This window comes from Leopardus geoffroyi, chromosome C1 (genome assembly GCF_018350155.1).
Source record: "Leopardus geoffroyi isolate Oge1 chromosome C1, O.geoffroyi_Oge1_pat1.0, whole genome shotgun sequence".
NCBI lineage: Eukaryota > Metazoa > Chordata > Mammalia > Carnivora > Felidae > Leopardus > Leopardus geoffroyi.
The window spans coordinates 23,596,091-23,612,288 of NC_059328.1; the positions used below are offsets into that span (position 1 = coordinate 23,596,091).

The 16,198-nt window shown below is 54.4% G+C and overlaps 1 protein-coding gene across 4 annotated transcripts in view; it reads right to left on the reverse strand.

Annotated features, from left to right (window-relative positions):
• Positions 1–217: 217 nt before the first annotated feature.
• NKAIN1 (sodium/potassium transporting ATPase interacting 1) overlaps positions 218–16,198 on the reverse strand; it is a 42,057-nt gene continuing 26,076 nt past the window's right edge. The window contains exons 1-6 of one of the 4 annotated variants that reach the window (XM_045476447.1): positions 6,838–6,864; positions 5,335–5,415; positions 3,721–3,934; positions 2,990–3,050; positions 2,275–2,356; positions 218–2,124 (exon numbers count right to left, since the gene is read on the reverse strand). In XM_045476447.1, the coding sequence (XP_045332403.1) occupies positions 2,115–2,124; positions 2,275–2,356; positions 2,990–3,050; positions 3,721–3,934; positions 5,335–5,414 (447 nt within the window). In that variant the 5' untranslated portion in view covers position 5,415; positions 6,838–6,864 and the 3' untranslated portion in view covers positions 218–2,114. Of the gene's footprint in view, positions 2,125–2,274; positions 2,357–2,989; positions 3,051–3,720; positions 3,935–5,334; positions 5,416–6,837; positions 6,976–16,198 lie in introns of those variants that run through there. The other 3 variants (XM_045476445.1, XM_045476448.1, XM_045476446.1) reach the window with 3 other exon arrangements.

Here is a 16,198-nt window from a genome sequence, read left to right on the forward strand (position 1 = left end):
GGGTCGCGAAGCCAGGGTTGGGAACCCACCGACTGAGTCCCACCTCTGCATTTTATGGATGAGGAAAGAGAGGGAGAGTGACTTCTCAAAACTACGCAGCCAATCGGAAGCACAGGCCGGTGCCCCAGGAGTGATAATGACAATGACATTGACTCCCAGCCCCTGCTCACCTTCAAGCAGGGACCCTGCTCACTCACAGGGCAGGAGGACAGAAAGATAGAGAAGAAATCACCATCTTTAATCAACCCACCTGCACAGAAACCAGGGGAGCACTCCCTGCCTTGCAAGGTCCCAGTGAGAAAAGAACTTGGGTCCCCTTGCAAAATCCATCTCATAAAAACAAAAGGCTTCAAAGCACCAGTGGCTAAACCCGTGGAGTAGAAAGGAGGCGGGGCGTGTGGGGTGGGAGGAGAGGGCTGGAGGCAGGGAAGCAGTCAGGTCTGAAGGGAACTGCTCCCTTCTTGAGCCGTCAGCACAGTTACCTAGGCAGACCACCCGGGACTCAGTGCCTGGGGGAACCAGAGGAACTCCTGGGGCCGGCTCCTTGACACAGCACTACAGATGGGATGGTGCGGTGGGGTCCTAGCCCAGGGTATTCTGGCCACAGACGGTAGGGAACGCTAGATCAGAGGGTGGAGAGCAAGGAGGGAGTGTTCACCACGGACGGGCTCAGGTGTACGAGCCATCTGGGTTTCCCTCCAAGTCCCCCACGCCTCCTGCCCTCCTTCCTAACCCAGGGCCACTCCTGTATCACAGACTGGGAGCTGAGGCCTGACCCTCCTGCCCTTGGACTCCCAGCCCGTACACAGGAACCAAGGTCCTCAGGGGTGTCTGTGGAAGGAGGTGGGGAGAATGAGCTCTCATCTCTGTTTGCTCTCAAGGGTGCTGGCCCTCCCGGCCCCACACCACGACCCACTCCCCCAGTCTGCCTCTTCAGAACTCCTTCTGGGCTCCTTAGAGGTTTCTCCTGGACACTGGAGTGGTCACAAACGCTGGTGATCTTTGAAAAGTGGTGACTGGGCCGCGCCGACCAGCCCTCTTCTATTCCGGAACCACAGGTCTTCCATCTGGAAGGTGGATGGAACCATCAGGGGTCAGTGGGGTTGCTGACGAGGTAGGGATCATGGCTGCAGCAGACCCGGCCTCAGGGACCTGGAAGGGGGTGGGGTGACTGAGGTGTGGCCTCCCCTCTTACTGGAATGAGCTTGAAATGTTTGCCAAGGTGGGCAGGGGCCGAGCCTAGGAGGGCTTCCCTGTGGGTCAGGCTGAATTCAGGGCTCTGGGCTCTGTTCATCTGGTTCCCAAGAGAACAGGTATATTGCTACAGGAGAGGTGGTGTAGATCATGTGGGTTCTAGAGTGTCCCAGATGGATGGGGGCTCAGAAATGGAATTCAGAGACCAGATCCCAGGGGTTCTGGAGCCTGAAACTGCAGAAAGTACACCGTGTTCAAGGCCTGCCTCCACCCAAAGCCTAGCTGTGTGGCCTCAAGCAAACGCTTCATATCTGGGCCTCAGTTTCCATATCTGAAAAATGGGAGTTATAATCCCAGCCTCGCCCTGGGGACTTAAGAGTCAAATGAAAAGGCTAGAAAGAGCTCCATCTGCTAAGAGATTATTTTAATTATTTGAGGGAAACTGAGGCCCAGAGAGGGCAAGGGCCTTGCCAGATGTCACACAGAGAGTCAGTGACGGAGCTGCAACTGGAACCCAGGACTCCTGCTTCTAGGTCACAGTAACTCTCCCCAAGGCTGGTGAACCAGTGTGGTAAAATGAGGTGAATGCCATTTCTCTCTGGACACGGGACCGGAAGTTGGGTGAAGGGTTTCAAAAAGAAGAGGCTGGAGCAGGGAGGGAGGCCCCAGCGCACACCAAGGCTGAGATTAAAAAAAAAAAAAAAAAAAAATACAAACCCCCGCGATCCCCTCCCCCGCCCGGCCCGCCCCACCCTTGGAGTCGGGCTGCGAAGGGCCAGGTCCATGTCCGGCGGACCCAGCCAGTGCAGGCTGCAGTCGGTCCTCTAGCCGCCAGGGGGCGCGCCTGCCATTTGGGCCCGACCTGGTGGCCTCAGCTTCAGTCTAGCCAGCAAGCACGCGGCGCCCGGGTGGGAGCGCGGCTACCCCGACCTGCAGAAAACAAAGGCAGGTTAGGGAAGTGGACCCCGAAAATATGGGGGCAGGCAGATCCGGCTGCCCTCCCCGCTCCTCCCTGCCCTTCGTCCCCCAGCAGCAACGCCCCGGTCCCTCCACCCCACCCCACTGGGCGCCAGGACCCACGTGTACAGAGGCTGCAGTTGTAAATGCGACGTCTTCTGGGGCGCCTGGTATCCGTAGGAGTCAAAGCCACCGATGAAGTCAACTGTGGAAGGGGAAGTGGCTCATAGTTAGGGATGGGCCCCTAGGGTGCGAGTTATGGGAGGGTGGGTCCTGAAAAGGAGGAATCTGAGAGCCAGATCCCATACAGGGTTTTAGGGCCAGGCTTTGCTGCCAGATCCCAGTAGGTGGACCTATGGGGAACAGGACATGGAGGAGCTCAGCCAGAGTGGCCAAAGCCCTAAGTGGACAGAGAGCCTGGAGGGGCGAGGCCGTCCTTTAAGGGAGCAGGGCTTGAGCCACGTAAGGGGGCAAGACCACGGAGGTGGGTGCGTGGTGGTGGTGGTGGTGGTGGGTTAATGGGGGCAGAGACTGGGCATGGGCGGTGTTTGGTAGGGGTGAGCCTCATGGAGCTCCTCCGGGGGGCAGAACCTAAGAGAGGTGGATAGAGAGGGGCGCTGGAACCATGGGCTGGGCACCTGGATGTCTAGGTCACAGCTCAAAATGTGCTACGTAGACCCCCACTACCCCTGCCGCCTTTTCTCCCCCACCAAGAGGGTCCAGTTGGCCAACCCAGGGCTCCCTCCCTGGAGAAGGCTTGGCGGCGCTGTCCAGGGTGCTGACGGAACAGGATGGTGTGCGGCCAGGCTTCCCCATTCCCTAGGGGCTCCCCACTCACAGCTGTCCTCCTCCTCCAGGAACACTTTGCTCACGTAGCAGGCGAACACAAAGCCGAACAGCTGGGGATGGAAGGAAAGAAGACAGAAGCTCTTCCTCCACCCTCTGCCTGGCTGGGCCTTGTCCGACTGGAGGGGCACGGTATGCGAAGATGAAGGCCAACCCATAACAACTTCCAGTTAAATGACTGGGCCTTACTGTCAAACATAGTTGGTTCCATTCTCCATTCTGCGAGTGGACTTTGGACAAGTAATTATTTTACCTCTTTGAGCCTCAGTTTCCCCAGCTGGACCTGGACAATACTTTACTGACTTGTTTAGAAGAAAGAGGAGTATGTGACTTTGGGCATGTGGAGTGTGGAGGGCAAGACTAGGAACCAGAACTGTCTTGGATCCACTCTCACAACTCTTATGCACTGGATGTGGTCATTCCATTCTGTGAATAAGCAAACAAGCTTAGAGAGGGCAAGTGACTTGTCCAAGGTCACACAGCAGATACACTGGAGATCGGGTTGACTTACAGTCTGATGACTCATCCTAGTCATTAAACCTGCTCACGCCAGGCTAGGGCAGGGGTGAAGGGAGAAGATACAAGATAAGGAGACAGAGCCAGACAGAAGCACAAGAAGGCTGGGAGATCTAGGTTCTTCCCTTCTGAACTAAAGCTAAACAAAGGGGTTAGGGTAGACTCCACCTCCGGGAGTGTGTGGGTCAGGGGGACAGGAGGACTCACAGCCAGGAAGATCTGCAGAGCACTGCTGAGTGCTTCGATGTAGGGATAGTCAAGCAGGCAGCCGGTGACAGAGATGACATGGTGGTCTTCCAGGGCCAGGCGGGAGTTCAGGACAGGTGTCACTAGGCAGCCTGGCCCATTCTCCATCCACCAGGAGCGGTGCAGGGACGTGTTGAAGGTCATGATGAAGTCCCGGTCCTGGGGGCAGAGGGGCCTAGGATACTGAGCTGGGGCCACGAGGTGGCGAGAATCTTCCTCAGGCAGCAGGGAACTTTATATAAAGCCTACTTCACACCTGGACTGTTGAAGCAGCCTCCTCTCCTGACTTGACTTCAAGGGTCTAGAAGGGGGTCTGTTTCCACAAGTCTCTATTTGGCCAGTAGGTGGCGCTTGATGACTATGCAGGTCTCACACTTCCCTCAGAGACCGAAAGGGCTGGTGCTGACCCACAGAAAGCCCCAAAATTTCAGGGATGGAAGGGACATCAACAGTGACTGAGTCCAATTTTCCAGCCCTGAGCGGAATTCTCAACACAGACCCCTTCATGGCCCATGCAGCCTCTCCACTGCTCTCTCTGTGTGACCCTGGGCAAACGTTTCCTCTCTTTAGTTCTTGGTCTGCCCATCTGAAATGGAGAAGGGCCTGGCTTAGATCCGAGGTTCTCACCCACGGCGTCTATGTGTTTACCCATCCAGTCACTCGTGCAGCCTGTTAACAGATCTTCACCGAGTGCTGACCAGCTGCCAAGCACTGAGATGTGTCGTCTCATTCCATCCCTTCCGCAACCACATGAAGTAATTATCTGCACTCATGAGACAGGGAAACTGAAGCTCAGAAGGTAAACCACTTGCCCAGGGTCACATCACTTGGAAATGTTGGAGCTGGGATTTAAATCCAGCAGAACCACAAAGCCAATGTTCCCATTCACGTATTTTGCCTTCTTTTTGTCTAAAATTAGAAGTTGTGCCCTCTGGGCTTGCTCTTCCACAAGCCAAGAACTTCCACTTTCTTCAGTGGTTCCGCACGGGCCCTGGGCCACTCGATTGTCCCCGAAGTCTACCCTCTTTCTCTTCCGAAAATATTGATCAGAACGGGACTCAAATTGGGGCGCCTAGCTGGCTCCGTCGGTGGAACATCTGACTTGATCTTGGGGTCGGGGGTTCAAGCCCCAGGTTGGGTGTGGAGATTACTTAAAAATGAAGTCTTGGGGGGGGGATAAAAAAAAGAACTGGGCCCAAATCTTTGTGGCCTTAGCTGTACAAAGTGCATGGCGTTTTCATCTCCCTTGCACCGAACACCTGTGGGGCCTGAGAGCAGTTTTCGGGGCCACGAGGTGAGGCTGGTTTCTACCGAGCTTGGAATCACCTGGGACCCCAGCCCATCTTCATGCAGATGGCCCTTCAGCGTTGTCTGCTTCATCATTCGTTTCTGGCAGGTGCAGGGGCGGCCAAACAAAAATGTGGGGGTAGGGTTTGCGGAGCAGATTATTCGGATGTGTAGAGGGAAGTCTCTTCAAGAGACGATGTCCCAGACCCACACCTAACTTGGAGCCTTTGGGTAGGGGACAGGAAAGGTCTGGCTCTGCCCTCTAGCACTGCCAGGCCCGAGGCTTACCTGGGACAGCTGTCCGACCTCCAGGTAGAAGCAGATGATAAATGCATTCCAGCCAACCCAGAGCACCAGCCAGGCTGCATACTGGGGAGAGGAGAGGTGGGATCAGGGTGGGGCCTGGGAAAGTGGGGACAGGGCATGTCAACGCAGACAGAGCTCAGGGACTGAGGGGACCTTTGCAGGGGGAAATGATGCCATCCCACTTAGACGGCACTTTATAGTTTACAAGTCATTTTTATATCCGTCCGGTTCTTACAACAACAGCCCTGCATGGAAGGCGCCATCCTTTCTTTAAAGATAACTCATGTAAGCCCTAGAGAGGAGGTTTAAGGTTTCCAAGATCACACAGCGAGGAAGAGATAGGGCTGCCACTCAAACTCCAGTCCTCGGGCAGTTAATCAGATGCATTCTGCAGAGAACAGCAGACACGGCCTGGCTCTGGAGCGCTGGAGAGGATCTAGATATTTCCACCCAAGTCCCATGCCTGCAATTTCCGTGCCGCCACACGGCAGACAGTGATGCTTAGAGTGGTACCTGGGGCTTTCCTGAGAGCCAGAGAGAAGGAGCCTCCCATCCCAGGTGACACAGAGCTTTGGGAGGGCCCTGTTCACCTGGCTTCCGGGAGCTCAGCCCGCGGGAGGCGGGAGAAGCCCAAGAATGAGCCGGAGGGGGCTCTGGCGGGAGCATGGCGTTGCATGGCACTGTTATCACAAGTGGCTAGCATTTTATGTAATAAACCTACTGAAAAGCCTTTTCCCTCAAAAGAGGCATCTGAATGGGCCACTGAGGAAGAGCAGGGGAGAAGGGTGAGCCTAGCTGAAAGCAGGGGTTTAACAGAGACCATCAAGGACCAGGGCTTGGAAAGAGGAAGCAGGAGGAGGGAGCCAGGGACACAACACAATCCACGCCTGGGATCGGAGCACAGGGGACACTGACCTCAAGCCACACTAGCCGCTCGAGACCATATTCCTCATGAACAGCAAAGGGCAGGTCTTCCTAAAGCAACCTGAGAAACTAAACCAGATGAAGTCTGTCTGGCTTCCGGAGGCAGCATGAAGATGTGTCAAGAGCGTTCACTCCGGACCTGATTGCTCTCTAATCCTGCCACTGACTAGCTGTGTGGCCTTAGGAAGCCTCATAACCTTTCTGAGCCTCATTTCCTCATCTGGGAAACGGCGATGGTAAGCCATACCTTGCAGGGCTGTTGTAAAGATAAGCAAAACGTGCGAAACTCTCAGCACTGTGCTTGGCGGATGGTAGGCACTCACTAAAATGATATATCTTGTTAATATCTGGGTTTTTCCCTAGGAAATTCTTTAGGGAGAATACCGCTCTTGTCTCTCTGCTGAGCAAAGAAGCATTGGTATTTGGGCATCCGCACCAGCAGCCGGGCTGGAGCTAAGACAGAGCAGGGGTCTGGGTGTCCAGGGTAGGGGGCAGTTCTGGCTGGAGGAGCCAGCGGGGGTGGGGAGGGGGAGGGGGAGGGGAGGGGCAAGTGAGCCATACCAGAATGAGGTACCGGGAGCGGTACTGCACGGTGCCGAAGATGCCCAGGATGACGGCCATGATGTGCAGGAAGTTGGCTAAGATAGGAGCCCACTGATAGCCCAGGAAGTCAAAGATCTGCCTCTCCAGTGCAGCCACCTGTGGGAAAGAGCAGGCTGAGGCCACAGGGACAAGGGAAGGCCAGGGACTAAAGGGAAGGGAAGGGATTCCTCCTCGACCTTGTGGAGCGGGCGACGCCACCTACCGTGGTGATGGGGCACCACGGCCTGACTGTACCCGAGTCTCAACATCCTCCTAACTCGGCAAGACCACAGGGATACGGGGGAGTGAGGGCAAGGCTGGGGGGGGCCGGCTGAGACTGAGCCCTGATCATCACTTCGAGGAGGGCTAACGGGAGAAGGGAACCACAGTTCAGAACACCTTCAGAGCCAAGAGGCTCTGCCCACTAGTACCTGCCCCTGCCCCATGTGGGGCTCTGAGCAGGTGGAGTTAGGATCCAGACTGCTCCCAGCCCTCCCAGCTCTGGCCAAGGGCTGAGCCATAGCCCTGAAGGGTTAGAAGTCCTGAAGTCCCTTCTTCCAAGGACTCCTGTCTGGAGGTTGCCCTGGCCCGTGGGATCCATGGGATGCAGAGAAAGGGATTTTTTTTTTTTTTTTTTTTTTTTTTTTACTCTCCTTCCCCCAGGGAGCTGTAATGGATTGCAAAATTGACCTCAAGTTTTTCCTCTCCATGTTTCCATGCTCTTCGACAATGCCGTCCCACACTAACTCTGCATGGTTATGTGACTCGCTTTGCCCAATGGGACTTTAGCGAGCCCAATGCAAGTGAAGACCCCCAAAATGCTTGTGCATTGGAGCTTGCCCACCTGCTACACGTGTAACACAGAGAACACCACGTGAAAGAGCCCGGGTGCCCACCCAGAGCCTGAGAGGAGAACCAAGCGCCCTAGTTGACAGCCAATCAACCTTCAGACGTGTGAGGCCATTTAGATCATTCCGCTAACCAACCCAGCAACTGACCTAAGACACGTACCTAGACCAGAAAAATCTCCCAGGTGATCCACAGAATCATGAGCTCAATAAAATGGTTGTTTTAAACTGCTGTCATGGAATGATTTGTTACCCAGCAGAAGCTAACTGATATATAGGACCCCATCAGCACTCCCTTTCCCAGTAGCCCCGGTTCAACCTTGCAGCTGCTATACTTAAGAACAAAGGTGCCGGCGTGCCTGGGTGGCTCAAGAGGTTAAGTGTCGGACTCTTGATTTCAGCTCAGGTCATGATCTCACAGTTCATGAGTTCAAGCCCAGCATCAGGCTCTGCACTGATTGGGATTATCTCTCTCCCTCTCTCTCTGTTCCTCCCCCAGTTGTGCTTGCTTACTCTCTCTCAAAATAAATAAACAAACAAACAAAAAAAAGAGAAGAAGAACAAAGGTGCCAGGGAAATCCATTGTTATTGATTGCCCAATACCTCTTTTTTTGGTCTTTGTTTTGGGAACCACCTTCCAGACCCTTAGTTCATGTGGTTTGGGTGGGGCTGAGCCCACCTCTAATTTCAGCGGAAGGCTCAGGACCCAGTCCTGACCAAATAATCGGCACATGGGGATCTGTGCAGGGATGGACACTCGTCCCCGTGCCTGCCCCTGGCGGTCACTGTGGATGGTTGCTGGAGTAATGGGGACAGAGATACCCTCTATCTGCCAGGATATCTGAACGGGCATGGTCTCACCCAGAGCTGTTGGTGGCTGTCTTTGCCATCTCACAGGGACAGCCTGCTTGAGGAAGCAGCCCAAAGCTAAGGGGCAGAGAGGGAAGAAGAGTGGACAAGCGAGGTGAGTGTCCTGGTAACGTCATTTCCGGTCTCAGGATCTAGCCATCGCTGAAAACTAATTCTCCCTCCTTGCACTTGCGATTCCTGTCCCTTGCAACCGAAAGTCCTGACCTAAAAGAGAAGGGGAGCGGAGGGGATCTGGCTGGGAAGGGACAGGGAGGGTTCTGATTGAGAAGATCCTAGAAGCCTTTCTCCTGGCAGGGAGGCAGGAGGAGGTGGGGCTGACGCTACCGCACAGATGGCAGGGCTTGGGCAGAAACCCAGGAAGCCGCGGGCCCAACCCTGGCACCCACCCACCTGGCGCCAGCCTGCCTCTTGTTGGTGACTCCTCTCCCGGGGCCCTGCAGATTGGAAAGAGCTTTCCAAGTGCACCTCTCATGGATACTCCTTGGCAGAAAGGCACGGCTGAGACCATTATCTCATTCTGAAGAAACAGACCACGAGGCTCAGAGAAGGGAAGTGACTTGCCCAAGGTCACTCAGCAGGTAGGTGGCAAAGCCGGGCAGTCATTCTGCTTTCCTCTGCCACCTGTCCCATCAAAGCCCCTCACTTTGCCCTGTTGCCACTGGCCTGGGAGTTAAGAGGTTGACAGTATGACAGATTCCTGGGTGACTTTGGGCGGGCCGCCTTCCCCACTGGGTCTCAAGCTCCTTCCTCCATACATAAGAGGCCACTGGACTACATGACCTCTAAAGGCCCTTCTGGTTTTGACCCCAACGGTCTGCTGACCTTGGGAGAGAAACTCCCCAGATTGCTCCCCCTGCTCCCAAAAGATCCTCCCTCATTTCCGTTCTTCTCCTTTCCACCCTGACTCTGCCGGGCCTGGGAGAGCCCTGGTGGTTTGGGGTTCCCCTGAGGCTCCCAGCTCTGCTGGCATCTGGTCCTGGCAAGGAGGATGCCATCAGAGGACAGAGGAGGTGGCTGAGACAGACTTGCCCAGGCTCATCGTGTAGCTGGGGAGACATCTTGCCTGGGTATGCCTACCCAAAACAGGACATCACCCTGCCCTGACCCTGGCACTTGCTCAAAGCCCTCTTGGCTCTTGGGGACCTCAATGACAAAGTAAGCAGTGGGACAGTTACCACAAAAAGCTTTGGAGTCTCTAAAACTTGGGTTGAAACTGCAGCTCTGTGCGACATGGGGCAAGTTACTTTCCCTCTCGGAGCCTATTTCTTCAACTATAAATGGGGAAGACAATCCTTCCCTTGAGAATTGTGAGGATATGGAGACATCACATAAACTAACAGACAACTAGACTTAATCAATGGTGGCTAATTAGGAGAAGACTCAACAGTGGAAGCTTCTTAGTTGGGCACCGAAGGTTTCCTGGGAGCTGGCACAAGCCTTTATCCCCAGCCAGCTCCTGCCCCCAAGTGGCTGAAACAATGGTTTAAGTCCCGCCTTCATTTCCCTTTTCCTTCCTACCTTCCTTCCTTCCTTCCTTCCTTCCTTCCTTCCTTCCTTCCTTTTAGTTTTTAACATTTATTTTGAGAGAGAGAGAGAGTAAGAAAGAAAGAGAGGCAGGGAAAGGGAGCTGGCTGAAAGCAGCTGAAGCAGGCTCCAGGCTCTGAGCTGTCAGCGCAGAGCCCTCTTCTGATCCTCTGTGCCCCCCTCTCTCTGTCCCGCCCCTGTTCATGCGTTCTTTCTCGAAAATGAAGAAACATTGGGAAAAAAATGAATCCGTGTACATATATATTTTTAATATTTGTAAACGTAAGAAAATATATTTATCTTGAGAGAGAGGGAGAGCACGCACGGGGGAGGGGCAGAGAGAAGGAGAGAGAGAGAATTCCCAAGCAGGGTCCACGTTGTCAGCGCAGGGCCCAGCGTGAGGCTTGAACTCACGAACCACGAGGTCACGAGCTGATATCGAGTTGGACGCTTGAGCCATCCAGGCGCCTCGAAACCTTATTTTTACTGCGTATTTATTTTTGAGAGAGGGTGTGTGAGCAGGGGAGGGGCAGAGAAAGAGGCGGACCGAGGATCCGAAGCAGGCTCTGTGCTGACAGCAGCGAGCCCGACGTAGGGCTCGAACTCACAAACTTTGAGATCGTGACCTGAGCCAAAGTCTGACACTCAACTGACTTCACCACACAGGCATCCCTGAACCTTTCTTTTTTTAAATTTGTTTTTATTTTTATTTTTTAAAATTAATGTTTACTTACTTTTGACAGAGAGCGAGCGCGCGCGCATGAATGGGGGAGGGGCAGAGAGAGAGGGAGACACAGAATCCGAAGCAGGCTCCAGGAGCCCGACGCGGGGCTCGAACTCACAGACTGAGAGATCATGACCTGAGCCGAAGTTGGATGCTCAACCGACTGTGCCACCCAGGCGCCCCACCTTTCTTTTCTTTTTTTTTTTTTAAGTAAACTCTACACCCAATGGGGGGCTCGAACTCACAACCCCAAGATCAAGAGTTGCACCTTCCACCAACTGAGCCAGCCAGGTGTCCCTCCATGTATGCTTTTTAATTGAGATTCCTTATCTCATAAATAATCTCAATTCTATTTTTTAATTTTTTTTTAACGTTTATTTTTGAGACAGAGAGAGACAGAGCATGAACAGGGAGGGGCAGAGAGAGAGGGAGACACAGAATCTGAAACAGGCTCCAGGCTCTGAGCTGTCAGCCCAGAGCCTGACGCGGGGCTCGAACTCACGGACCGTGAGATCATGACCTGAGCCGACGTCAGACGCTTAAGCGACTGAGCCACCCAGGGGCCCCAATAATCTCAATTCTAAACTTATTATTTTTTATTAGAAAACCAAGTCAAATATTCCAGAACTTCTGCTTGTCCAGCTGTGGTATGTGGCTAATTAACAAATAAAGAGCAAACAAATAGAATTACCTTCCCCCTTTGGGTGCAGCAGTTTAGAACAATAATCTGAGGGCTGCAGTGACTGTAAATGCAACTGACCTCGGTGTGTCTTTTTACTCTCAGGGGAGGGATAGTGTGGAGACGACAGCACCTCCTTTGCAAAAGTTTCTCTTGTTTTTCCTTTTGTTTTGTTTTGCAAAAGTTTCAAGTGCATGTGCACTGAGGGAAAACGTGACTTTTTTTTTTTTTTTTTTAACCTGGTCAGCCCATAAGCTAGGTCTTGAGTCTCTCCTAGGTGGGCCAGAACCAGGACGGAAGCTCCTATCGGCAACCGATGCAGCCTCCTCCCTGATCTCCAGCAAAGGGAGATTGGCCACCACCCCCGTCGAGGGCTTTTCCTTTTTCCTTTTTTTAATGTTCATTTATTTTTGAGGGAGAGAGAGAGAGAGCAAGCAGGGGAAGGGCAGAGACAGAGGAAGACACAGAATCCAAAGCAGGCTCCAGGCTCTGAGCTGTCAGCACAGAGCCCGACGCGGAGCTCTGACTCAGAAACCGCGAGATCATGTCCTGAGCCGAGGTTGGAAGCTTCATCGACCGAGCCACCCAGGGGCCCCTCGAGTGCTTTTTCTAAAATACAAATCTGGTCCAGTCACTCTGTCATCAGGGCAGCCCACAGAGCTTGGGGTAATCCCTGCGGTCTCTGGGCCTGCCAACTCCCCAGCCACACAGGACCCCAAACCAGGACGAGAGCCCTGACCATCCCAGAGTGACAGATGAGAACGGGTCACCAGATCTTGTCTGCATCGGTCAAGACCCGCATGCCTGCCCCTCAATCCTCTCTACCCTCATCCCCTCAAGGCCCTGTGCTGCTCCCCCTGACCCAGCCCTCCCCCACCCCTTTCAGAAGTCCTCCCAAACCAGCCTGTGCCCCTAAAGGCTCAGCTCCTTCCCTGAGGGGTCCCCCCCTCCCCTATGTTTTGCACCCAAGGATGCCGTTTCTCTGTGCTCTTCTCAGTGACCATTTCTCTTCTCACATCCCATGTTCCTTGGGCCCAAGGGTGGGGTAGGATCCTCTGGGGTCCCTAAGTTGCTTACAGAACTGGACAACACTGTGCCCCCGGGGCTCGGGCCCTAGGGCTATACCACTCCCCCCACTGCTGACCTCGTCATCCACTGGCCTCCAGGTCCTGCCTTTTCCTGAAAATGAGTTTCATCCCTGCATCACCCCAGTTGCCTTGGACATCGGGGACCACCCCCTCCAGCACCGTGACTTCTCCTCTCTCAAACACCTCTCCTGTGACCTTTCCCTCCATTTCTCCTCCTACACGGCCACCACGTGGACTGTGGCATCACCATAACTGCCCCGCCTCCAAAGTCACCAATTCGGCAGCCCCTGCTGGACCACTCCAGCTTGCTTCCCAGCACCTGTGGACGGTGACGGTGACGACCTGGGTCCAGTGCATCAGGTCCCCTGCCCCCCACCCTCCACTCCTTCCATTCTCCATTTCCTCACTCACACCCCAGCTCGGCTAGCTGGGACCGCACGATGCTTCCTTACTTCCGAGTGAGCTTCGGCTGTAAGCCAAACCCCCATGCCCTCTGCCTTTCCATTGCACCTGTCAGGAAAGGCCCACACCTGCAAAAACCCAATTAACAGTGTTCTCACTGCCTGCAAAGCAGCCAAGCGCTGATAGAGCATGTCACTCCCCAGGCAGACAAGGTGCGTGACAGATCGACAGACCCTGTAATCATCAACTTTGAGAGCCCCCCCCCCCCGCCACTGCCCCACAACCCGCCTAGGCCTCTCTAGGGAACTCACTTTCTCCACTATCTCAGATCTTCTCACTGTCCTCAACCCTCCTGGGCCCCCACCCCCACCCCAGCCTCACTCTCAGAGGACCTGGCCTCTGTCTCCCCCTCCTCCGCCCGGTGCCTCCACCTACACCCTGGACCCCATCTCCTGTCTTCTCGGGAGCTCACACCATCCTCTTCTTGCCTGTAAACTCAACCTCAACCTCTCCCTCTGCCCAGGATCCTTCCCATGGGGTCCTAAACACATTCAAGCCACTTCTATTAAAAAAATGAATGAATGGGGGCGCCTGGGTGGCTCAGTCGGTTAAGCGTCCGACTTCGGCTCAGGTCATGATCTCGCGGTTCGTGAGTTCAAGCCCCACGTCGGGCTCTGTGCTGACAGCTCAGAGCCTGGAGCCTGTTTCAGATTCTGTGTCTCCCTCTCTCTCTCTGACCCTCTCCCATTCATGCTCTGTCTCTCTCTGTCTCAAAAATAAATAAACGTTAGGGGCGCCTGGGTGGCGCAGTCAGTTAGGCGTCCGACTTCAGCCAGGTCATGATCTCGCGGTCCGTGAGTTCGAGCCCCGCATCGGGCTCTGGGCTGATGGCTCAGAGCCTGGAGCCTGTTTCCGATTCTGTGTCTCCCTCTCTCTCTGCCCCTCCCCCGTTCATGCTCTGTCTCTCTCTGTCCCAAAAATGAATAAACGTTGGGAAAAAAAAATAAAAAAAATAAATAAATAAACGTTAAAAAAAATTAAAAATTAAAAAAAATGAATGAACGAACGAACGAAAGAAAAGCCCTGCATGGTCCCCCAGCTACACCTCCTCTATCTCAATGCTCTCACACCCAGACTAAGGGTCTCAAAGTCCTCCCTACAACTCGTTCCTCTGCCTGCTTGCACGCTGCAGTGTGGTTCAGTGGTTAGGAGCTGGGTTAGAATCCTGGTACCACTGGCCAAGTCACTTAACCTCACTGCACCTCGGTTTCCTCTCCAGGGGAATGGGTATAATTCACAACACCTCCCTCATATGGTTGTGAAGAGATTCGGAGTTGTTTGTTTGTTTAATTTGTGAACACGATGCCCAATGTGGGGCCTGAAACTCACAACTCTGCATGCTCTAGCAACTGAACCAGACGGGCATCCCATTTTTCTTTTCTTTAGTATTATTTAAAATTATATTCTGCTGCAGAACTCCCTTGCCTCCCCCCTTGCTTTCCTTTTCCCATGGCACTTATCACACACTAACATAACTACCCACTCCCTTTTACTGCCTGACTCCTGCATTAGAAGGTAAACCCCACGGGAGCAGGGATTTCTGCCTGAGGCGCTCCCGGCTGCATTTCCGGCAGGGAGGGCTGTGCCTGGCACGGGGGCAAGTGCCAAGGTTAAGCTGGTTCTCCACCCTTCCTGGCCACTCCTGATTCTGGTGTGGCTCATCCTCCCGTGTAGCCAGGGCCCTAAATGTCAGAACACCCCAAGGCCATTCCCTGGGCTCTCTTTATGCTCCCTTTGTCCAAGCAAACGCACGCCCACCCAAGCTCCAGGGGCTACCTGCTCGTGTTTCGGCCTCCAGCCCCTTTATAAGTGGCTACTCATTGGATGAACTTAACATGCCCAAACGTGGACTTAATGAACTTACTATGCCCCAAACTGGTCCATTTCCAGTGTTTGGGTCCCATGATGTGCTGCAAAAGCCAGAAAGCTCAACTTCAGGTCCTGGTCTCCCTCCTGCCCTCTACCAGCTGCCCTCCCCACCCTGCCCGGTCCCCCCGGCCTGCCTCAAGCCTAACCGGCCCCTCTCCTTTCCCAAGTGAAGCCACCACGGGGCTCCCCTGCTGCCCCTCCCCTTGCCCTTAGCTCCCCACCCCCACCCGATTATTTATTTATCGGGTAGCTGCCAGCTGAGGGGGATGCGGTTGCCATGGGAACCATCAGCCCCGGGTCAGGGCTGCCTCTGTTCTCAGTAGGATGCTCTTGTCTGTCTAGACGCCAACCCCAGGAGCCCAACACCAGGTGGGGGGTGGGGGTGGGGGTCAAGGGATAAATGATGCGGACAGGCCCACCCCAGCCCCCAGGAAGCAGGCTGGGGGAAGAGAGGGCGGAGAGGGGGCTGGGCTCCAGCCCCAGAACCCATCACAAGCCTCTCGTGCCCAAGCCCTTGTCCGCCAATTCTGCAAGTCAACTACTTTGCTGGCCAAAATTCCAGCCATGTCGCCGGGGGACACAGAAGTCAGGCCATCTGAGGGAGGGGTCCCTGAAGTTTTTGAAGAATGGTTTGGTCCAGCCCGGGTACCGTTACTGACCTTAGTTCACAGAAGACTGAGGTGGGAAGAGCTCCCCATTTGGGGACCAGCAAACCTGATTCTGTCCCCAGTCAGTGATTTCACTGTGCGACCTTGGGTAAGTTACTCCCCCACTCTGAGCCGGAGCCTGGGAAAATGTCCCAAAGCGCATGGAAAGCTCTCGGCCCAGCGCCTGGCACACGGTTGGTGCTCTGTATACGGCAACAGCCTTTGCTGCAGCCCCAAACTCCAACCCCCCTTTTCCCAATGGATTTCTGAGGCAGTTGACAAAATTAAACCCGACTTAGGCCCTCATCCATGAAATGAGGGAGTGGGACTGAAGCCAGACAGGAGGACCCCTGGAGATCCACCAGCCCAACCCCCTCATTAGGGAGGTAAGCCAACTGGCTGCCGTGAGTTGTCTGAGAGGAAGGACTTCCCACTCCCCCTGAGCTCTGCCTGCATCACTGGCTACAGTGGTCCCAGAGATCAGGTAGTCTTTGGCAGGGTCAGGGAAAAACAGGCCTGGCAGGGACTCAGTTCCTCGAAAAAATATTTCTTGAGCACCTATAATGCACCAGGCTGGGTGCAGGGTATCCGGTGATGAACAAGCTGGTGTGGCACCCTCCTCAGGAGCT